This window comes from Dermochelys coriacea, chromosome 2, assembly GCF_009764565.3.
Source record: "Dermochelys coriacea isolate rDerCor1 chromosome 2, rDerCor1.pri.v4, whole genome shotgun sequence".
Classification (NCBI taxonomy): Eukaryota; Metazoa; Chordata; order Testudines; family Dermochelyidae; genus Dermochelys; species Dermochelys coriacea.
Genome location: NC_050069.1, coordinates 90,539,294 through 90,564,457, shown reverse-complemented (window position 1 = coordinate 90,564,457; position 25,164 = coordinate 90,539,294). Strand labels below are relative to the sequence as shown.

At 39.2% G+C, this 25,164-nt stretch overlaps 1 protein-coding gene across 4 annotated transcripts in view; it reads right to left on the bottom strand.

Moving 5' to 3' along the window:
• Positions 1-325: 325 nt before the first annotated feature.
• ANKRD12 (ankyrin repeat domain 12) overlaps positions 326-25,164 on the bottom strand; it is a 104,719-nt gene continuing 79,880 nt past the window's right edge. For all 4 annotated transcript variants that reach the window (XM_038389960.2, XM_043508095.1, XM_038389958.2 and 1 more), the window contains 4 exons: positions 14,085-14,183; positions 4,872-5,015; positions 1,994-2,089; positions 326-1,639 (listed from right to left, as the gene is read on the bottom strand). In XM_038389960.2, the coding sequence (XP_038245888.1) occupies positions 1,454-1,639; positions 1,994-2,089; positions 4,872-5,015; positions 14,085-14,183 (525 nt within the window). In that variant the 3' untranslated portion in view covers positions 326-1,453. The remainder of the gene's footprint in view (positions 1,640-1,993; positions 2,090-4,871; positions 5,016-14,084; positions 14,184-25,164) is intronic.

Sequence of the window (25,164 nt, the reverse complement as noted above, 5' to 3'; positions counted from 1 at the left end):
GAGGAGTACAGAAAGAGATTTTAAGTCAACAAAACAGGCTTGGTTGTGTGGATGGATGCAAGGTTAAATTGCCCTAACGCAGCTAAATTCGACCTAAACTCGTAGTGTAGACCAGGGCTATGATAGAAGTGATAAAAACTTACCTGATCATCAGCTGTTCATAAACTACTGCAAAGGTGATCAGTATATATATTTACACATACACACACACACTCGACCCTTTCAACTAATCAATTATAAATCAATTCTTATACATTTAAAATATTTTTGTTAAATAGTATCTAAGATTCAAGGTTTAATTTCAGTCAAAAAATACAGCCATTTGTTAACATGACCAATAAAATTTATTAAACATATTTACAACTATTTACATATCCTTCCATAGGTAAATATTAAAATAGACAATGTACAATTTAAGAATTTTCATTCAAAGGCATTTTGTTGGGGAAAAAATAGGCTCTATTGTGAGACCACCATGTAAGAGCAAAAGGTGTTTTAGTTTAAACAAAATATTTTCACCATAGTAAGTCATAGGTATGGCATTACAATAGCAGACTAATATGAAATGTGGTTTTGTAAATATTACAGTTATTTAGGTATCAGTTACTGAAGTAAGGGAGTTAAGTTGAGTGAAGCATGCAACACCATTCAGTTTCAAATCTTTTACGGTTATGGTGATGAAACAAGCAGCTAAATCAAACACATGCCTTACTAAAAGAACTGCCAACCAGAAATACACTACACTTAATAAAAACTACAACTTTGGTCCAATAAAACATTAGACAAAACAGTTTTACAATTAAAATATCTATTTTTGTACATGTTTTCAACATTAATTACAAGACTATTTACATTTTCACAATATGTATAAAATAAGTTATTTAAAAATGACAATATTACATCTTTTCCAGAAAGAAAACTATACAAATTTACAAACACAATAAAACGAACAGACTTTTTCCCTTCCAAATCTTGTATTTCTTCCACAGGCTTTGTCATTGTTTTTCTGTGGGAGTTCAACTGTTACTGAAGTTTCATAATACAAAGCTTTAAAGCAGGCTTTATTAAATATCAAATGCTTTTCAGTGGTTATTTTACTTGTTAACAACTTCCAGCGCTGTTAACTCACCGTATTTTGTCATCTTTTCAGTGAATATGCTCTAAAGTTGTAGTTAACTTTTAAAATATAAATAATGGCATTTATTGGGAAACTGCTTTTTGGAACTAGCATCCAATATAATTAATGTCATTTATCACTAAATGACATAGTATTTACTATCATCCATTACCATATTTAACAAGACTTTGAACTATTTTTCTGAAAGAATATCTTGATTATTGGACAAGGAGATATTCCACAGAATTAAGTGCTATACCTCAAGAGATGCATACATTTCTGCCCATTGCTGTCCATTTCTCTCAGACTGTTTCCATTGAAAGAGACAGCCAGCTGTCATATAGGCGTCAATTCAAAATCATCATTAACCTCAACAAGAGGAACATAAAATTCCTGAATTTCATAAATACTGATAGATTTGTATGTAGCAGGATCAAGTTCTTGTAGTTTAAGCTGCCATTCCAGTCTCTGTACAGCATTTAAAGCTGCTGCTTCATGCTGTTGCCTCATCAAAAGGCATGTCTGTTCAAAATGAAAAATTAGGTTAATGTTTTCAAATATTTAAAACAAACATTTTAAAAAGAAAACTGCATTTAAGTATCACCGAAGACCTTTAAAAGGAAACTTTAGAAAGTTGAAATACATATCTAATATAATATTTACTTGAAAACTAACAAAACACAGGTTCCACCAAATAATTTCTTTACATATCAACATAAAAGTAAGTTGCTCAAGATTATGAATTTTTCTTTTAAATGCTCCTAACAGGACTATAATAATTTATGATATTGCACTCAAAAAAAGTTTACCATACTTATTCATCTCATCTTTGTAGTTGCATTTTTCAGCTTTGAAAGGACAAATGAAGATACATACCTTTAATTTGTCAAATTTATCATCTACATCTTGTAGCCATGACATGAACTGCCTTGCATTAAATCGATCCCTAACTGATGTTTTACTGTCATCAGCCTACAAAAGAAACACATTAGAAACAGTTTTTCAAATAATGAGGTAACGCATGTTGTTAACAATACTTATTTCTGTTACAATACTGGAGAACAAGGGATTAAAAAGCAGCTCTGGGTCCAGATGGCTCTGTCCTGCTACACCTGAAAAATTTGCACAAGCATGAGCTGGAGTTTAAAAAGGGAAGCAGAGCTACTCAGGAGAGGCAGGTAGTGGAAGGGAGCAGAGCTCTGCTCCGAGCTCTGGGCAAGTATGGCCCAGGAACTCTTGTTGCCTGAGACCTGGCAACACAGCCCTGACAAAGCCTGCAAAGGAGAGTCTGGTGACTGATTACAAAGGCCAGAAACTTTATTTGTGGTTCTTAAATTTACTCCATGGGGAAAAAGGAGACTTAGGTAGGAAGTGATCCAGGGAGGCAGCTGCTTAACACCCCAAAGAGTAGAACTTAACCATTGGGCCCTGGATCAGACCCCAGGCTCCCCTACCAACTCCAAAAGATATGACAACAGGGACCTTTACCTCAGCAGAAAATCCACAATGGGAAGAACCGGGCTGATCAAGAATCCAGATCGCAAAGTCCCCAAACAAAGGTGAAAGCCCTGAAGCCCTTGCAGGTGCTGAAGACTTCTCTGTGATTGGACTTTCTTTTTGTATACCCCAAAATGGGTGGACTGGGACATGTGACCTGGCTGGAGCAGGGAGGCTGATCCACAAAAGGAGGGACAGACCAAGAAGACAGAACTATAACTGAAAAGGGGGATGACAGGTTTCAGAGTAGCAGCCGTGTTAGTCTGTATTCACAAAAAGAAAAGGAGTACTTGTGGCACCTTAGAGACTAACAAATTTATTAGACTAATAAATTTGTTAGTCTCTAAGGTGCCACAAGTACTCCTTTTCTTTTTTTGAAAAGGGGGATGTCAGGGAAGAAGACAACCTGCCACACCTGTGCCTGACCACGAGGTGGCACTGGTGGCAAGCATCCCCCGTTACAGGGGCCTACGTAAAAAATACTTTTTTAGGTGACAAATAGTAGACTTTGATTCAATGTATCAAGATTTTACATGCTGACACCACAAATGATGTAGAAGTCACCATGCTTACTAAAGACTGGAGTTTGTGATTCTATGACCCAAAGTTATCTGCTGTATACCAGGTATAACAATTATGGATAAGAGTCTCTGAAAAGTAAAAGATTTAAGTATGTCTTTCAAAATTTTATTTAGCTCATATACACTAAAATAAATCTACCACAACATTGCTAAACTACTTGTTCTACTTTAAAAAAGCCAGTAACCAAACAGTCTTTCTGGTTCAGGGAAGCAACAACACCAACGAAAGGGAAGTTCAGCAATCTGATCTGATTGGCTGCAGAAGACATTCAAAAGCCGGACAAGAGAAAGATCCATATTACTTTTTACTCCACATGACAAAAACTCCTTGCAAAGATGTTCCACCTTAAAATGTCCATCATTCAATGCCTTAGTATTTTTCTTATAGCCACAGAGAAATCAAACTACTTCTATTACAAAAGGAGTCACAACCATCAAAATGGGGGTCTGATCATATTTCCATTGTCATTCTTTGTTGGGACTATTCATGGAAGGCTCATAATGTGTAAGCATATTCAGAATCATGACAGCAGCAAACTTTAGTGTCATTCCACACATAATTAAATATACAGAGTAGTCTCAGAATTTACTGCTTATTTTTAACAAACATTGTGCATTGAGGATGAAAACTAGGGAAACCATACTATGCTTTTAAGAAGAAAATCTTTCAGTTGGCAGCGTTGAAGATCTTCACACTTGCAATTATGAATTTTTATGACAGAGGAGTATAGTTAATAGTATAAGGTACATAAACACTAAACAACTGAACAAACAGCAAAAGAAAAAAACCACCACCACAGTAGTCCTTCAGTGAAAGACTACACTGCTATACTTCAAAAATCCCTTAGGGAACAGGCAGATATTTTACAATACAAAACTGCCACTCTCTTTCACCAGGTACTAGACTACTGAAGAGTATTTTAGGGTATCACATCTCTTAAAACACTGAATGAAATTAAAACATTAAACACTATACAAGTTTTTTCATGCAAATATTGTTCAGATATATCCTTCTACTTCATTTCTTATACCACATTGGAATCCCACACTCACCCATCCCTTCACAAAAACCCTAAAACTATGGTAGCAACCATAATAGCAAATCATCTGAATAGATTACATGAAATACTGGATCGGTTCTTTTGTCTATGAGTCTAGTATCCTACTCCAATAGTAATTATAGGAAGACGGCAACAAGCCCCTATAATAAACCTAGTTAATTGCGCAATGTTGTCTAGGGAGAAGAAATCCCTCCTCAGCTCTGCAGGCAAATAGTTTATGCCCTAAAACATGAGATCTGACTACCTTTATCTTGGCGTGTTTAACTACAAATGTGGCTAACGTCTTTAAAATTATTTGGTGAAATTTTAGGGGCTATGAAAATGAAGGACTTTCACTTTTCAAATAAACTAATTATTGCCCTACAGAGGGCAGGAAGGTATTGTATGAGCTTCTCCACAAAGCTTTTCCAGTCAACATTTGTGCAAAATCACACCCCGATCCATGCTCCAGACACCCAGGAAGTCAAAGGAAGTTTTGCCATTGACTTCAATGGTACCAGGTTATTACCCAAAATATCTTCTCTCAAGGCAGACTTAAAAGTACATATCAAAGATAAGTAATAGGAGAATCATCTAACTGGATTTTCTGAAATCCTAAAACAAGTCTCCTTTTACCTGAGAGTCCAGGGGCACATTATATACTTCAGCATCCAGCAGTACGGTGCAGGCACTGAATGGTAGTGTCTGATTAGCTAAAGTTCTTGCAGCTCGATAATGGACACGGAGAACTTCTTGTTCATTGGATACAATAAGCTTTTCCTAATTGAATAAAAATATTAACATATAGCTGAATACTTCATAAATTGTCATTTTAATTTGCATTTGTAAAAATATTTGCACACTAAAGTTCTTTTTGGGCCTTTTTTTTTTTTTTAAGGGCTTTAGTATAAAGCAACATTCCCATATTTTTCTGGCTTGACAACATTTACAGTCTGTCATTTTGAATGTCACCAGACTTCTAAAGAAAAATAAAATAACTTTTGTGAATTTTCATTCTAGAAATTTCATTAGAAACCTAAAGATGTCGCTCTACTTGATGATGTCACTGAATTAATTGAAACTTCTGAAAGTATAATTTAAAATAGAAGCAATATGCCCTATTGTAATAATGGAATCCACAATAACTTTTGTGTTTTATGAGGGCCTAAAAAAATGTTCTGCTCTACTTTTAAAATTGTTTTTGACAGTATTTGCTCTCTATTTTTAGGCATGAACAATAAGGGTCCAAGTAAAATCTTGTAATGTTTGGTCTTGAGTACTCTTTCTATTTTATTACTAAGTTCAGAATTACCTTGCGGTCTGCTTGAATTTCAAATATTTACCTGAGCAATGATAGCTGGAAGCTTTAGGGTAGATGATATGCTGCCAGTGGTTTATGTTTACATGGATTCCATGCATCTTGGGGCCTTGCATGCAAATTTTATTTACCAACCTACCAGCCACCGTACTTCTAACTCCTTCAGATAGATTGCTTTCTCTCTGAAGCGACAAAATGTCTATTCCCTGTTTCTTTATTTTATTACGTTCCGAGGCCAGATATAATACCACAGCTTCCGAAATTGCATTTTTATCTGAACTTCTTCCCCTTATTTGGTAAGTTGTGCAGTTGTGCTGGCTGGCTTATACAACTCAGCTGTCTATGTTCTGAGCCTGACTGAAAAGAGTGAACATAAAAAGCTGCTGGCACACTAAAGCAGAGAATATTCTCATTCTACCTAAAGCAAATTTATGTTCCGATGGTACCTCAGAGTTAATACAGTTTGGTGGGCCAACTTTTTTCCCCTCGTTGAGAAAGAATCATTCTACATTTAATTTTCTGTTTAAAAGCATTTTCTGTTGCAATTGTAGGTTTAAAGCTGTGCGGTATCTGCAAAATTGTATTTTCCTTTGGCTCAGCCACAGTCAGATATTACAACTTTGATTCAAGTTTTGGGGTGAAATCCTGGCCCTACTGAAATCAGTGGAAAAGCTTGCACTGATTTCATAGGCCCAGGATTTCACACTTGATTTTATTTCTCTTCTGCTGTCTTCCACAAATCTCCTGCTAGGGGTAGCTATTTTTGTGTGGTCTGAAGGGGTCAAAAGTATGGGTGGGCATCAGGGCCCACAAGCAACATCATGAACGTTAGTCTTTATTTATGAAGTGTGTATTTGTATATCCTCACACATAAAAACATTTAAAATAGGGCTGTCAATCAGTTAACTCACAAAAACTAATCACGATTAATCGCAGTTTTAATTGCGCTGTTAAACAACAGAGTGCCAACAGAAATTTATTAAATATTTTGGATGTTTTTCTACATTTTCATATATATTGTATTCTGAATTGTAATTGAAATCAGAGTGTATATGATTTTCTTATTAAAAATATTTGCTCTGATAAATGATAAACAAAGAAATAGTAATTTTCAATTCACCTCATACAAGTACTGTAGTGCAACTGCCTTGTTGTGAAAGTGAAACTTACATATTGTTTTGTTTTTGGGTGCAGTTATGTAACAAAAAAAAAAAACTATGTAAAACTTCAGAGTCTCTAAGTCCACTCAGTCCTACTTCTTGTTCAACCAATTGCTAAGACAAACAAGTTAGTTTACATTTACAGGATATAATGCCTCCCTCTTCTTATTTACAGTGTCACCAGAGAGTGAGTATATGCATTTGCATGGCACTTTTTTAGTCGGAACTGCAAGATATTAATGTGCCAGATATGCTAAGCATTCGCATGCCCCTTCACACTTCAGCCATGAATCCAGAGGACATGCTTCTGTGCTGATGAGGATCATTAAAAAGTAATGCGTTAATTAAATTTGTGACTAAACTCCTTGGGAGAGAATTATATGTTTCCTGCTCTGTTTTACTCGCATTCTGCCATATATTTCATGTTATAGCAGTCTTGGATGATGATCTACCACATGTTGTTCATATTAAAAACACTTTCACTACAGATTTCACAAAATGCAAAGCAGGGACCAATGTGAGATTTCTAAAGATAGCTATAGCATTCGACCCAAGGTTTAAGTATCTGAAGTGTCTTCCAAAATCCGAGAGGGACAAGGTATGGAGCATGCTTTCAGAAGTCTTAAAAGAGCAACACTCCGATGCAGAAACTACAGAATCCAAATCACCAAAAAAGAAAATCAATCTTCTGCTGGTGCATCTGACTCAGATAGTGAAAATAAACATGCATTGGTCTGTACTGCTTTGGATTGTTATCGAGCAGAGCCCGTCATCAGCATGGACACGTTCCCTGGAATGGTGGTTGAAGCATGAAGGGACACATGAATCTTTTGTATATCTGGCAGATAAATATCTAGTGATGCCAGCTAAAACAGTGCAATGCAAACACCTGTTCTCACTTTCAAGGTGACATTGTAAACAAGAAGCGGGCAGCATCATCTCCTGCAAATATAAACAAACTTGTTTGTCTGAGTGACTGCCTGATCAAAAAATAAGACTGAGTGGACTTTCAGGCTCTAAAATTTTAGATTGTTTTATTTTTGAATGCAGGGGTTTTTTGTATATAATTTTACATTTGTAAATTCAACTTTCATGCACTACAGTACTTGTATTAGGTGCACTGAAAAATACTATTTCTTTGGTTTTTACAAAATACTTGTAATCAAAAATAAATATAAAGTCAGCACTGTACACTTTATTCTGTGTTGTAACTGAAATCAATATATTTGCAAATGTAGAAAACATCCAAAAATATTTAAATAAATGGTATTCTATTATTAACAGTGCAATTAATCGCAATTAATTTTTTTAATCGTATGATTAATTGCAATTAATTTTTTGATCGCTTGACAGCCCTAATTTGAAAACAATATAACATTTAGTTACATTGGCTGTAATCAATGAGAGGACATAGACCCAGAAACGTATACCCCCATTAGACAAAGGTGTGCTTATAGAGTTATTTTAAACACACTGTGCCTTGAAGGTCCACAAACTTTGATTCAGTTGGACCAGTGAGGAAAGAAAATTCCAAAGTTGAGGGCCACTGCCATGAAAATGCCCTGCCAGTAGACCTCCAAACCTTTAAATATAGGGACTAAGTACTGCACTAATACAAATAATTCATAATAATCTAACTTCAAATATTGTGGCACAATAGGGAAACAGAGGCAATTTCTCAGATAACTAGGACTCTGATAAATAGGGCTTTACAGAGCAATATTAACATACTTATGGCATCTGCAAGTGAATAGGGAGCCAGTAAAGTCTTTGGAAAACTCATTTTCCTTGTAGTTAAAACCACTAAGCATGCAGATAATTATATTCTACAAAAATTCGTTGAAGACCACTCAGAAGCTGCATAGTTCCCTATGCAGCACATTATGGTAAATCTAGCTGGACCAACGCTCAACTCAGTGGCATTTCTCTTTGTGTCTATATGTGATAACTTTTGAAGACTGCATCTCACTAATTCCAAAATTTCGGTGAATGTTCTAGGCATCAATGGGCAGAATTCTATTGATTCTGGTGAAAACTGGAAAGCCAGAAGAGTCTGATTTCCACCTTTCAGGCCCACAGAGTGCCCATTTGGTGCTACAGGCACTGGATTCCTTAAAGCTGCCTAAATACGTCACAAGGCAGCAGCTTAATATATAGCACTCTCTCACTGGCCGTACAGGTTGGACTACAAAAGCAACGAAGTGTTTTCAAGATGCCAGAGATGTTTGTACCAACAATGCAGAACTGCCTCTGGCAAGATGTAGCTGACACATAAGAAAACAGTCTCTGTCCCAAAGAGCTTATACTCCAGCTCAGACCCATTTGAACAGTTAAGCCCCACAGAGCACACCAGGGATTGTTTGCAGGAAACTTACAGAAGTCTCTCCCAAGAGAAATGAGCTCTGGGGAGACATGTGAAGGAAGAGCAGGAAGTCACATGATATGGAAAGGAGGCAAGATTGTTCCATGCAGAAAGATGGGGGGGAGGGGGGAGAGAGGCATTCAAGGGCATACAATGGGTGATAAGTAGGGAGGTTTGGGCGAGTACAGAGGAGATGTAGACAGGTGTGGAGCTGGGTAGGGCATTGCGGGTGAGAAGTCTGATCTTAATGCAGCAGGCACAGGGAATGCAGTGTAGAGATCTGAAGAACTGAGTGACAAGAGCAGAGAATCAGGGAGGAAGGTGATTTTAGGAGTAGCACTTTGGCTGAGCTGAGGGGAAGTAAGGAGAGAGGCCATGAAGAGCCTGCTGCAGAAGTCAAGAGAGATGACCACTGAGGCTGGAATCAGGGCATGCGTGTGTGGGTAGGTGGGGGGACATGGGGCTGGAGAACAAAGAGGATTCAATGGCAGCCTGAGTGTGGGTGGAGGCAACATGGGGGAGTAAACGGCAACATGGAATTTGTAAGCCTGAGTGGTGGTGAAATTGCAGACAGAGTGGGGAGATCTCCAGAAACTTACTGTAATGAATCTTATTTTCTTCTGTTCCCTGTAGGCCAAAGGGGATTGGAAGGTGAATTCCCTCAGACCCATAAAGTACTCTGTCTACACTACACAGCTTTTAGTGACAAGGCTGTTGACATAGCGTTGTTACTAAAAGTCAGCATGTGTGAATACTCTCAGTCAGTATTTTGTCAGCACTTTTGCCAACAAAATATTTCCAGCGCCGCGAGCGGCATTATTTTGTCAGCAGGAGAGCACTCCTGCCAACAAAGCTGCGTTCACACTGCCGCTTGCGTCAGCAAAACATTGCAATGTTGGTCAACAACACTTTTGTCTTTCGTGGGGGGGGCTTTTTAAAGTACCCATGAAAGACAAAAGTTTTTGACCAACATTGCAATGTAGACCAGTCCTCAGATGGCAGTGCTCTAGGAGGGCTGGGTATTTGCATTCAGGAGTAGAGTCTGTGTTCCTGCCCCTTTCCCTCCAACCACCTGCCAACAACAGACAATTCTACTGAATCCTTAGCAATCACATAAGCTTTAGGTTGAAGGTTTGTGGCACCATGCAGCCAATCAATTCCAAAATTTCAGGGAATATTTTAGGCATCAATGTGCAAAATCTTACTGATTTTGGTGAAAACTGGAAAACTGGAGAAGCCCGATTTTCACTGCTATGAGAGGAAAATCAGTACCAGTGTGTCCATTTGGTGCTGCAGGGAACAGAATTTCTTATATGCTTAATATGCTGTTCTCTCTGAATGTACAAGCTCAGCCTATGAAAGCAACAAAGCGTGCAACCCTCTAGTAAAAATGCAGGGAAAAGAGATGATGTTGCGAAAGCATGAGGTAGTTGTGAGTACATAAAATGGCCATACTGGGTCAGACCAGTGGTCCATCCAGCCCAGTATCCAGTCTTCCAATATTGGCCAAAGCTAGATGCTTCAGAGGGAATGAACAGAACAGGCAATCATCGAGTGATCCATCCCCTGTCGTCCACTCCCAGCTTCTGGCAAAAGCAGGCTAGGGACACATCCCTGACCATCCTCGCTAATAGTCACTGATGGACCTATCCTCCATGAACTTATCTAGTTCTTTTTTGAAACCAGTTATAGTTTTGGCCTTCACAACATCCCCTGGCAACAAGTCCCACAGGTTGACTGTGTTTAGTGTGAAGAAGTACTTCCTATTGTTTGTTTTAAACCTGCTGCCTATTAATTTCATTGGGTGAACCCTGGTTCTTATAATGTGAAGGAGTAAACCACTGGTTCTCAACCTGTGGTCTGCAGACCCAACTATGTCTAAGGAGTCCATGAAAAATTTAAAAAACTGACTGAACAGAATTCAACTATATATATAGACAATAGATTTCCAAAGGGGTCTGCACCTCCATTCAAAATTTACAAAGGGGTCCTCAAATGAAAAATGGTGGAGAACCCTTGAATAAATAATTTGTTATTCATTTTCTCCACACCACTCATGATTTTATAGACTGGTATCATATCCCCTCTTAGTCCTCTCTTTTCCAAGACAAAAAGTCCCAGTCTTTTTAATCTCTCCTCAGATGAAAGCTGTTCCACACCCTAATTATTTTTGTTGTCCTTCTCTGTAACTTTTCTAATTCTTATATATCCTTTTTGAGATGGGGTGACCAGAACTACACACAGTATTCAAAGTATGGGCAAACGAATTAATACAGAAGCATTATTATATTTTCTGTCTTATTATCTATCCCTTTCCTAATGGTTCCTAACATTCTGTTAGCTTTTTTTGACTGCCGCTACACACTGAGTGGATGTTTTCAAAGAACTATCCACAAGGATTCCAAGATCTCTTTGCAAAAAGAAAAGGAGTACTTGTGGCACCTTAGAGACTAACAAATTTATTAGAGCATAAGCTTTCATGAGCTACAGCTCACTTCATCGGATGCATCCGATGTAGCTCACGAAAGCTTATGCTCTAATAAATTTGTTAGTCTCTAAGGTGCCACAAGTTCTCCTTTTCTTTTTGCGAATACAGACTAAGACGGCTGCTACTATGAAAAAAGATCTCTTTGCTGAGTGGTAACAGCTAATTTAGACCCCATCAGTTTGTATGTATAGTTGGGATTGTGTTTTCCACTGTGCATTACTTCGCATTTATCAACATTGAATTTCATGTGGCATTTTGTTGCCCCGTCACCCAGTTTTGTGAGATCCCTTTGCAACTCTTTGCAGTCTGCTTTGGACTTAACTATCTTGAGTAATTTTATATTATCTACAAATGTTGCCACATCACTTTTACCCCTTGTTCCAGATCATTTATAAATATGTTGAACAGCATTGGTCCCAGTATGGACCCCTGGGGGACACCACTATTTATCTCTCTCCATTCTGAAAACTGACCCTTTATTCCTACCCTTTGTCTTCTGTCTTTTAACCAGTTACTGATCCACAAGAGGACCTTCCCTCTTATCCCATGAGGGCTCACTTTGCTTAAGAGCCTTTGGTGAGGGACCTTGTTGAAGGCTTTCTGAAAGTCTAAGTACATTATATCCACTAGATCACCCTTGTTCACATGTTTGTTGACTTCCTCAAAGAATTCTAATAGATTGGTCAGGCATGATTTGCCTTTACAAAAGCCACATTGACTCCTCCCCAACAAATTGTGTTAATCTGTGTGTCTGATAATTCTGTTCTTTACTATAGTTTCAACTAATTTGCCTAGAACTGAAGTTAAGCTTACCAGCCTCTAATTGCCAGGATTGCCTCTGTAAAATATCTTTTACAAAATATTTAAAACATTAGCTATCCTACAGTCATCTAGTACAGAAGCAGATTTAAATGACAGGTTACATGTCATTAGTAGTTCTGCAATTTCATATCCGAGTTCCTTCAGAACTCATTGGTGAATACCATCTGGTCCTAGTGATTTATTAATGTTTAATTTATCATTTGTTCCAAAACCTCGTCTACTGACAGCCAATCTGGGACAGTTCCTTAGATTTGTCACCTAAAAAGAATGGCTCTGGTGTACACAATCTCCCTCAGATTCTCTGCAGTGAAGACAAGCAAAGAATTAATTTAGTTTCTCCGCAATGGCCTTATCTTCCTTGAGTGCTCCTTTAGCACCTCGATCATCCAGTGGCCCCACTGATTGTTTAGCAGGCTTCCTGCTTCTGATGTACTTGCACTTTTTTTTTTTATTGCCGTTAGTTTTTGGGTATTTGGTTTGTGGTACGAAAAGAGGAGAATGCTCTCATATGTAACTTGGTTTAAGGCCCCACAAAGCCCAGAGCTGGCCCTGATCTACATAACAATACACTGTATTTCTACTCAACCAGTGATTAAAATAATTAAAATGTGCAATTTAAATATATACAGAATTTGGTAGAACATCTAAAAAGACACAATTTTTTGTGTGTGCTAAGTAAAAGGAATTTTTTTCATTGGGTATAAAGATTCAATAAGGCCATGATCCTGTATTGTGTAGCTCATGGTAGACTGTTGCATTTGCAGAAAGCTTCATTGGACTCTGTATTGGTACAAAAATCCACCTTTATGACATACAATGCAGGATCAGGACCTAATATAACATTAAAGTAGAATCACAACTGAATTAATTATTATACTTTCCTCAAAGTACAATTATTTATAAGTTCTATTTATGGACCCAAATATCCCTAGAGTGCAAGCAGCTGGTCTTTTCTATTTCTAACTTCCATGAAGTCTGCAAGTGTAGCCATAAAAAAAAAAAAAAAAAGTTGGTGAAATTCTAACAAGCAAATCAAAACATGTTAGTTAACATTTGTAATTTAGGATATATCTTTCAGAGCCAGATAAGTCTCCTGATTTAAAACTGAATAAAACTCTAGTTGGGAATTATTACACCACAACTCAGACCCAGTTTTATTATTATTAATTAACTAACTAGCAAAATGGACATAAATTGTATTATTTCTTTAACAGAGTACAAAACAGACAAGTAAACCAAGTACATGCCAGTTGTAATATTTACTAGAAGTACTGGCATTCAAAACAAATCTAAAAATGTCTTATTTTCTTGGTTTCCCACAGATCACAAGGAAACTGCTATTTGGACAACTGAGCAAGATTTCATTGCAATAAGCAGCAAGTTGCAGTAAGTCCTCATGTTAGTATATAAAGGACTGTTGTATATGTTACCTCATGTACAGTACTGAAATTATACTGTGTTATTTCTAGTTTGATTTGTAGTATGAATGTGTGCAACGTTTCTCTGAATTGTAAAACAGCAGTGTAAGAAATTTACTTCTAAAAGCAATGTTAATTTTATATATAATATTTTATATTCTATATATTATATAATGCAATATATATTATATAATTTAATAGACTAGATTTTTATATATAGAAATCTATATATAGAGAGAAAGTTTAAAATAGGGAAATGAACATTTTTTTTGTATTCTTACCCTTTCGATACTGTGCTGTAAACGCAATTTCATCCTTACAACTTCCTGTTGTCTAAAAAGTTCCCTAAGTGGATCTGACAGCGATGGCGGTGGTGTAATCTAGGAAAAAATAGTTACAAATTTGAATTTAACATATACAGTTTACCTGGGCTGGCTTTATAATTGCAAACATGCATTTAAAAATAAAAGCATGGACAGAATATTTTTCACTGGAAAAGTATATCATAAACAGCCCCAGGAATATAACTGAATTCACAGACTTTTGTTCTAATCTATTAATTACACCAGTGTCTACCCTTTTATTAAATCATAGAATTAAAGATTCATTTAAAAAAGCTAAAATATGTCCATCTGTGGTTAAGTGCAGTTTAAAACAACTATAAAGACTTCTAAAAGGAAAGTAAATTATTTAAGCATTATTTGTTATGTGCAGACAGTGCACTTAGGACTGTATAAGACACACAAAAGAAGAAAGTCCCTATCCCAAGAATCTTGCAATTAGAACACACAAATGAGACAAAATGCACCGGAAAGTCCAAAGGAAGTATTTATAGATGTGGTATTGATTTTTAATAATGGGTAGAGGACCTCATTTTTTACGTCCCACTCCAAGATAGCAAAACATTCAGATATATTTCCATGTCTGCCATTTTGAACTAGTATTAAGTTGAGGGCAGTTGCACATTTTTATTATACGGGAAGCTTCAGATTTAAATGAAGGAAATAAGTATTATATAGTTAACTATTCTGTACTACAAAACACTGTAAACATAATTGTAGTCATGATAGTAACCAGACAGCAAAATTAGAGTTGTCTGAGAGATCATCAGAACCCTGAAATGCTCATTAAAACTTTGTCCAGTGTTCTTGTTTTATATCTACTGCATTTCTGTATTTTTATTCTTTACTTAGCAAGAATATTTCATAACTATTTGATAAATAGAACACCACTTGATACTACTTTGGATGGACTACTCAAAACTAGCTGAAATATTGTTTGTCATAACTGGTTTCTAGATAGCACAGCAGAAACACATTTATAGATGAATTAGTAATATTATCCACTGTATATAAAACTAACAAATTGATCTATTACTACATGTTGCTATTGTGGCTACACTGGAATACAAGGTATTATACCTACCTCACATTAAACACACACATTACATTAAAGATATTTTTAGGATTGTGAAAGAGAGTGATGTATCTATAAAGATTTATTTAATGACTGATATCCTGAAATAATTTTACCATAGAATATGAAAATGAAGGCAGTCTCTTTTGAAAGCAGGGTTTATTATGGATAATGAACAAAATCCCTTTTATTACTTCATATAAAATATGTATACTGCCTGAAAGACTCATACTGCTAACATTATGTATCTACTTTTTATTAAAAAGTTTGGTCTCTGAACTGTTGAACAAAACATACAGCATTTGCAATTATGTTCAACTCATGGACACATTTTTAAATGAGCTTAATGCACATCTCATAGCTGTGCCTACATGTTATGATTAATTATAAAGGAGGTAAAGAGACCTTAAATCCAGCTTAATAAACAAGGGAAATTCCAGACACTCAAAATTACGCTCTCTAACATGCCAAGAATCTCACAGTAAATATCGTGCATTTTGAAACTGCCCAATAGAGTCTGGCTCTATAATCTAAGATACTATAAATAAATGCCATGGTATTCATGGAGGTATATTTAAAAAAATAAAAAAGTTTTCTTCAATATAGTAGCATACACGAAGAGCCAAGAAGTAGAACTATTCTATATGGTTGATATAGAACAGTTACTTATCCAGCAATAATTGTGGTTCTTCAAGATGTAGTCAGTGTGGATCTTACTATAGGAGCACTTGCACCTCATGCACATGATATCGGATCCGTTTGAATAGCAGACTCTGTCAGGCCACACATGGGCCCTCTGCCTCCTTGCTCTCCTATGCGAGGGTATAAAGGGCAGAGAGGTTACGAGTGTCCCTCCGTTCTCATAATTCAAAGCCTGTGTCAGTCGAGAACTCCAAAAGTGGGGATGGAGGGCAGGTCACGTCACAGAATCTATGCTGACAACAACCTGAAGAGTCAGTAACCATTCTTTCTTCTTCAAGTATGTGTCAGCATGGATCCACTGTAGGTGACTGGCAAGCAGTATCCCCTCAGGATGGTGGTAATGAGTTCAAAATTCTGAATTCAGTCAAAAAGATTGTAGCAGTGCTCTCTGGAATTTGATCTAGCAGCTGTATAGATCAATGTTTGACTATGTTACTTCACATCACCGCTTTGCAGATTTTAGCATATTTTTAAAGCAGACAGAGAATGTCACTTGAGCTGTGGTGGAGTGTCTTGATGTTCTGTGGGATAAGTACACCAGCCAACTGCTAACACATGATAGATTATCTACAGTACTTATATATCTCTGAGGAGATGGCCTGACCTTTAGAATGGCCATCAGAAATAAATGAGAAGCCAGTCTGAACTGTTTGGTTCAGTCAGTGTAATAAAGTAAGGCTTTGGAAACATCCAGAGTATGTAATTTCTCTCCTGGTATGGAGTGGGGCTTTGGGAACATGACTGTTAATCAGCTGATTCAGGTAGAATTCTGAGAGCTTGGGGATGCATTTACCGTGAGCTTTCAGCATCACTTTGTTCCTATGAAATGCTGTGTAAGGAGGTTTCAGAGTAGCAGCCGTCTTAGTCTGTATTCGCAAAAAGAAAAGGAGTACTTGTGGCACCTTAGAGACTAACAAATTTATTAGAGCATAAGCTTTCGTGAGCTACAGCTCACTTCAATGCATCCGATGAAGTGAGCTGTAGCTTATGCTCTAATAAATTTGTTAGTCTCTAAGGTGCCACAAGTACTCCTTTTCTTTTTGTGTAAGGAGGCTCAGTCAATCGCAATTGAAGTTCACTCATTCTCCTGGCCAAGTTGATGGCAACTACAAAGACCGTCTTTGGAGTGAGATGATATAAGGAGCATTCTGAAAGAGGTTTGAATAGAGCCTCCATAAGCCTCAGAAGGATGATACTGCAGTCCCAGGTAGGAGTAGGTTCTCTGACCAGCAGGTTTATAATAGGCCTTTGAGAAACTTTGATACTTTCAGGTGAGAGGATGACTATACAGGCGGATAGCACTCTGAAACTGCTGTAAGGTGAACCTTAATAAATCTGAATAAAAGGCCAGAATGTCTTAAATACAACAAGTATTCAAGGATCTTCAGTATCATCGTCTACATTAGGGCCAGGCTATGTTAAGCTGTCCATACAGAGAATCTCTTCCATTTTAATAAGTCTTTCTGCTCTGTATCAGGATCTCCTGGACCTGCAGGGAGCAGTTTCTGTCTGCGATTCTCACCCAACCAAAATCCATATGCCATCAGATGCAGTGACTTTAGGTCTTGATAGAGTATCTGACTGTCGTGTAGTGAAATCACATCTAGGCAGTCTGGGAGCTGGATAGCCAGTTGAATGGACAACTGTAGCAGGTCAGTCAAGTAAGACTGCCATGGCCAGTAAGGAGCTATGAGGATGATCGTGGCACTGACTCATTTCATTTTAGATATTGCTCTGGGAATCAGTGGAAAGAGATATAGGAGACCTTGATTCCATTATAGAAGGAAGGTGCCTAGTAGTTGTCTCAGGCTCATAACCCCTCTGGAACAAAAGTTCTGATACTTGGCATCCCTGGTGGCAAAACGGGTCTATCACAGGAGCCCCACAAGGATGGGAGAATGGCTCTATGATGGAATCCACAGGGATCAATTGTCATTTATAACAGATTGTCACTAAGTTCTGGGAGATAAAGAGCCATTGGAGTTATCCTATGTTGGTAACATCATGTCCAGAGCTTGATATCTAGAAGGGTGATGATAAATTGACCTGAACTAGAGTTGTAAAAACTGCAGATGAAGTCTGGCAAATGATGTCACATAAATGCAGGCTCACATATGGCCTAACAGCCCCAACGTAAGTCCATACTGTCTTAGTCAGGTTCGATTCCATCTTGAGTAATAGCAAATGCAAAACCAGGAACCTGTCCTCTATCAGGTATGCTCTGGCCGACCTGGAGTCAATTACAGCTCTATCTGTGATGGGATACGAGACCACTTTTTGCAGTTCACCAGGAAGCCCAGCTGAGTGAAAGAGGGCATATTTTACATACACCACCATCTCCTGCTGGGATGGAGTAGCCATTGATGATGATGATTGTGCCAATTTGTCAGACCAAGCCTGGTAGAAAGGGGCAAGGTGGTTCCTGAAGGTGGTGACAGGGTCTGGATTGGCTTCGTTGTAACTCCTGACACTTGAGTCAAACCTTCTGCATTTGGGTGTGCAATGGAAGAGGAGAATGATGGGAGTCTCCTGGAGCACCAAAGTCTTTTTCTTGGTGGATACATGGACTGTGAGTTCTATGAGTAGGATGGTGTCCTTTGCCTCTATTGGGATTGATATTTGTATGGCTTTATCACAGATTTACCAGGTTGATGCTATGCCCCAGCCTTCAGTCTCCTGGGAGTAATCCCTTTACTGTGCCAGATCACCAGGGTCCACACAGCCTCAATGAATCAGTGACTTGGTCTTTGGGCTCCAGTACCCCCAGAGAGCTCCTACAGAAAATCCACCTTCTCAGGGAGCAATGCAACTGAGTAAGTACTGCAGTGACAGAACAGCCTTTTCAAAGCGAAGTAGCATTTATTAGTCAGTTGGAATACAGCTTCAGAGTGTCATTAGGTTAGCAGGGAAAAGCCAGGTTTAAGAAAGCATCCATGTTGGTTGAGGCAATGGCTATACCAAGCCATGATTCTCTGAGGTCCATCTTCACTCTCTGTCCTAGTCTGAGCGTCTGATCGCTGCATGAACCTTAAAAGAGTCCCCATGACACTTCATGCCTTTATTTCCAATTGCAGTTTTTTTACTCTGCTTTCTTCAGAGTACTGAAGGAAGTAGCCTGCTCTTGGTTGTCCCACTCATTAAGTGTTAATGGCCAAGTTCTTGGCTCTTCCATTGTCAATGCAGGGTCTTCCATTCACATGTGTATAGATTCCAGTGAGTCCTTGTTAATCTGGTTCCAATCCAGACATTTTACATAATTCAACCCCACCATCCTTCTCTCCCTTGTCCCAAGAGAACAACACCCCACCCCATGTCCCATCCAATGGGTGGCCATATAAAGTGGGTAGGTACCCTGAGTCTTATATATGATTTATAAAAATATTACAAAATTCCCACATTCATCACAGGCTTTCAAAAGGGAGCCAGTATGTAATTCTCTAACAATCTCAGAGTGGCCCTTGAGTTCTTAAACAAATGGTGCTCTTCATCTGTTCTGCTGTTAAAGAGTTCCATCTCTTCAAAGGGCAGTTCTCGATAGTGGACTATACCTCCTTGGGAATGCTGGCTGCTAGCACCCATGAGGACAGTGTCATGGTGACAGTTGTGGCCATTAATCTCTTGGCTATATTGGATGCATCCATGACCACTTATAATGCCTTTCTGTGACCATTTGGCCCTCTTTTTTTTTTTTGTCTTTTAATTCTTTCCTATTTTCCTGTGCAATCTTGGACAGAAAGCGTGTGATTCCTTCTCAGGTGAAGAAGTTAAATTTTGGGAACAGGGCCTGACTGCAAACTATCTGGAGCTGTAATGAGGCAAAGGAATATGCCTTGCACCTGAAGAGTTCTAGTTTCTTACTGTGTTTTTTCCTTTGCGGTGCCCTTTGTGGACCTGGATTTCTCTTGCACCATTGATAACACCAGAGTTCCTGGATTTTGTTAGAAATAGAAATGTCTGAAAACATTTAGAGATACCTGAGTATCTCTTTCCACTTGTTTACATGTGGGAGCAAGAGTGGCCTGAGACAATCAGATATACCTTCGCTGGTTTGAGTATACCCCAGTTGGTTGGGAGTGCAATCCTGGCTGGGGATGTGGAGTTCAGTGTTGTTGGGGCTGGTGTCACTGCCTCATCTGGCAACAACGATGATTCTTTGGGAGAGGATGAAGATTATTGCTGTCCCTCTGTCACCTCAAGCTGCTCACAGAAACCAATGTCCTGCTTCATCATGGGTGGCCTGACTAATGACACCACAAGTGAGAGCTCGCTCTCTTCCTTGATGTGCAAGAGGGGGATAAGCTCTGGGACATGTGTAATGATGCTCTCCACTAAGGCCAATATGGCATGTTGTAAGGATACTGGACAGGTCAAGGTAGGTCACCGTTGTGCCATTCATGTCTTGCTTGAGGGGAGGGTCCTAACTGAAAAGCCTCTGGTATCCTCCTTAGGGTCACTTTCTGACTGTAAAGGAGAGGGGGTCTGCTTGATGTCAGTAACATCTTGTAGGTTGGAAGTATTCTCTCTCAAAAGATGGTACCTTAGAATGGTGTAGCCCCTGAGCCAGAACGTTTCAAAGGACATCAGCTACTCCACTAGGATACATCTCCAGACACCGATAGGCCTGGCCATTAGTACTGATGTCACTGTCAAGTTGTCACTCCGGTGTGCCATACCAGCAATCTGTGTTGCATTTCCAGTCTTAAAAGCAGTGGATGACTTACAGGCTTTATCTCTGGAAGACTGGTATTTATGCCCTCCTTGCAAGATGATCCCATGTGGTGTTTCGAGCCATGCTTATGCTATGTCCTGTCCCACCTCTCTGTTGCTTTTCAGTGCCAGGGCATAGGTATGAGATCTATCACTACTGAGGTTGGTGCCAAGGCTTTTGTCATTGGCGTCAAGGTTGTCAGTGCCAGTATCGTTGGCACCCTCAATGATGCCTTTTTTCCTCACCAGATCCAAGATCATGGTGCCTGCTTGAGGGCATGCTCACTAATGAGAATTTCTTTGGTTCTGGTCTGGCAGTTATTGCTTCCTTAGAGTCAGAAGTGGCCCACATGGACTGCTTTAGCAGTAGTTTTTCTTTGAGGACCCACAGGTCAACTCGAAGACCTGCACACTGAGCACCAGTCCAGGATGTGGCTTTCCCCTAATCAGAATACTCAGACTATGAGCAACACTGAGGGGGATGAGGCTGTCACAGGGTGGGCGTGGTTTGAAACCTGACAGTTCTGAGTCTGCCAGGAGGTGTGGGAGTTAGCACAAAGTGCCTCATACTGCTGTGCAGAGGAAAGTTTCTCCTTTCTTTTCTTCGGAAACATCAACTTTTGGGGTTTGTGAAGTAGTAGTTCTTAGAAGATTTGTGAAAAAATGAATTTTGAAGTTCTGAAGAAGGTACCACTCGCTGGGTTCTGTCTTGCTGCCATGGGCAGTAAGAGGGAATGGAAGGACGGTCGCAGCTGCTCTGCTCTTTATGCCCTTTCATGGCAGCATGAGGAGGCAGAGCCCCAGACACTACTACTCAAAAGGCTTTGATCTCACATGCAAGAGGTGCATGTGCACCTACAATGGGATCCACACTGACACAAACTCAATGAAGAACTTTGTGAATCTGGGCTGATTTTACTTAGAGTATTTCTTACTTGAGGAATTTTCCATGTACTTCATAGACAATATCCTTCTGGGATTTTGACTGGATTGACTGCCTCCACGGTAGTGGGTTTGAGTCTGGCTGAGTCTGTCAGTTTTATTTGTGGGGTTGTTTTTTTTTTGCCAACAGCATATCGTCTCCTGTTTCATTATACAGAAATGACTATATAGCCCAAGTGTTATGTCAGACACTTTACTGAAAAATGAAGCAGAAGATCTTTTTCAAAAATATAAGTATCTTCTGTAGTGGAGGAATAGTGACAGTTACAGGTGAAGTAAACTTGCTTTGTCTACAGATATTTTTATTCAAGTTTATCCAGTTATGCAAGTTCTCTTTTAAAATAAAATAAAAAATCCAAATGGGCAAGTGTTCACACTATCTTGAACAACCTGAAGCTTTTACCTTTTTTAACAGCCCCACCCCAAAATTCACATACAATATGTAATTTCACAGTAAAAACAAAAAATAGACAAAGAAAAATATCCTCAAACCAAAATTTAAATAAATTCTCCCACAACGTACATGACAACTCTGCCTCTGTGAAAAACTGATACTGCAGATGGGAAAAAGTTTTTTTCATATCACTGAATACTGTTTTTTAAAAAAAATAATACTCAGCACATTGACTTTCATATGAGTAACTAAAAGGGAAGAAAAATGTTACTTCATCTAATATTTGTTAACAAATCTTCACACGTCCACATTATCCAACTTCAGGTGCACTATATAACTGCACATAAAGACTTCTTAAGAAGAATTTTAAACAAACAGCATTTAATCCTTCCATAAAGACTGCTCAGCTGGAAACATAGTTAACCCTCACGCGTATTAGCATGGACAGCACTAGGAAGAACCACTGCATCCCACATGCTGCTAGCTGGCCAGAGGAACACAGCCCTCTGGTGCAAAGTGAGCAAGATGTTCAGCTTCAGCAAGAGCACAATAAATGGTTCATGCTTCCACTTGGGGACCTCCAGGATATCAATATTCTCAGAGGTTGCCCTGCCTGAAAGGACTGAAAAAACATAGCTAATGACTAGACCACTCATAAGTCCACCCCCACACCTGAAAAAAGCGAAGGGGAATGTAGAAATCATTTCAACTATATTTCCTACCATGATGTATGATGGTTTTCAGTGGTGCTCAAAAGGTACAACTTAAGTGGCCAGTATTTTTTGTGTGAATAAAATAAAGGCTATCGATATAAAGTATCATTTTCTGACTTTGAATTAAAGCAGCCCTTTTGATAGAAAGGAAAATGTAATTTATCATGGTCAAAGTGCTCTTTCATTTTCCTTTCAAGACCCTTCCATCTCTGGAGGACAAACACACACAGCACCAAGAGCCCCGGGAACAGACTCATCTATTGTGAGATAAAGAGAAAGCGTCCAAGATGAGTTGGGAGAGATTCTAGATAAAACGAATCAGCAGATAATAGTTTCAGAAGGAACAGACTGCATCTCAGAAATATAAGGATGCAAGAAGGGTGGCAAGAGAGAGGCTGCACAGGAGAAAGATTCATGGAGCATGACCATAGGTTGAGGGAGGAAGACAGAGCAGCGGAAGGAGCTGTTTGAGTGATTACTTGTGCTCGCAGCTACCAGACTGCAGGTTTTAGTGACTCTTTCAGCATCTGCTCCAGCCCCATATCGAGTCCCCTTCACACTTTCATCTGGCTGTATCAGTTCAGAAATCCAGCACTTTCTTGAGTCTACTCCTAGCAAAAAGGTTCCCCCATTCCTCACAGACATTGTGCAGAACACAGCAGGCTATAAAAATGTTGTCGGCATTGACAACACTAGTGTCCAAATGGTTTTGAAGTCAGTGCCACTGGGATTTCAGTCTGCCAAATGCACCCTTCACCACCATCCTACAGCTAATTAGCATTAAGTTGCGCTTTCTTTTGCCAGGTCCTCTAAAATCAGGGGACAGTTTCATAAGCCATGGCAACAGGAGGCAGGCAGGGTCCCCTAGAGTAACAATGCGGACAGTGACTCCATTTATAACAATGTAATCTGGTGGGAATAATATCCCAGTTTCTTCAGGAAGGTAAAGTCCCGATGTTCAGAACATTCTGGCATCATGCACCCTGCCAGTGCATCTCACATTAGTATCCATGAATCTGCACGTTTGGTTGACAAGGGCCTGCATCACTATGGAGTAGTACCCTTTTCAGTTTATGTACTCATGCTCCTTCCGAAAGGCAAACTATGGAGACAGGAGACCCATCAATGGCCCCAGTACAGTTTGGAAAACCCATTCTCTCAAAGCCAGCAATTATTTCAGGAACATTTGTAATGTCCATCACCTTTGGGTACATCACTCTCCTGATGGCCTCACAAATCTCTGCCACAACCACCTGTGCCAGTTGATTTACCAACTCCAAACTGGTTAGCCACAGACCTGTACCAGTTAGGGGTAGTCAGCTTCCAAATGGCTACAGTGACCCACCTCTGGACCTGCACAGACATCCTCATGAGGGTGTCATGGTGGTGGAGGGTTGGGGCAAGAAGGGTTTCATGAATCTCCAGAAACATCTGCTTCTTCATTCAAAAGTTCTAGACACACTGCTGGTCATCCCAGCTCCATATGACAATGTGATACCATCAGTCTGTGCTTGTGGCCCTGCTCCAGAAGCACCAGTCTACCTGGGGGGAATCTGCATCTACAGCAATAGGCATGAGCAGCATCTGCTGGGGCACGGCTGGTAATCCACAAAGAGCTGCCTTCGGCAGGCCAAAAACTGCTGCTGAAATGTCAACCAGGATTTTGAAGATGCTTCACCTGATTCCTGAAATTGGACAAGCGTGAGGTGGAGAAATTCTTCTAGTGGATCAGGATCCATATCGATGGCTCCAGCTGATGGGAGTTTAAAAATGGCTTGGCTGGCTGTACTGGCAGATTAAAACCATCTAAAACACTTCTAGTAAATTTCCAAGAGATGGACAGAAAAGTTCTCTCACAATCCACTAATGAATCAAGCCCTAGAGCGACTACTGATTGACAAAGAAGCTAGGAACCCTAGGACACGATGGTATATGCCCACAAAAGCTGAAGCTTTGACAGGTTTTGAGGGTTTCCAGAGCAGTGATGGATGCACAAGCGTGTGCTTAGAAAACAGAGTTTGCAGACGCAGGTCACAAAGGGGATGCCCACAATGCAATTAAAAACCTGCAGCTGGCCCATGCCAGTTGATGTGGGCTCTTGGGGCTCAGGCTGTGGGGCTGTTTAATGGTTCTAGAGCCCAATCTCCAGGTCTACACTACAATTAGACAGCCCTGGAGCTTGAGTCCTGCAAGACAGAGTCAACTGGTATGGGCCAACCACAGGTATCTAATTGTGGTGTAGACATACCCAAAGACCCAGGCTTACTATGCTGTGTAGACATACCCATTGATGTCAGTGATGCCAGGATTTCAACCTCAGTTTTTCTATTTGTTGGTTACAAAAAGCTGTTGATCTAAAAGAGTTTCACTTGTACTTTTTGGGCTAGATTTTTCCAATTTCCATAAGCAACATGTCTAACTAATCAGTTAGATGCACAGTTACTACAACTGAATATAGTATTTTAAAAAACTGGTTCCTAATTTATG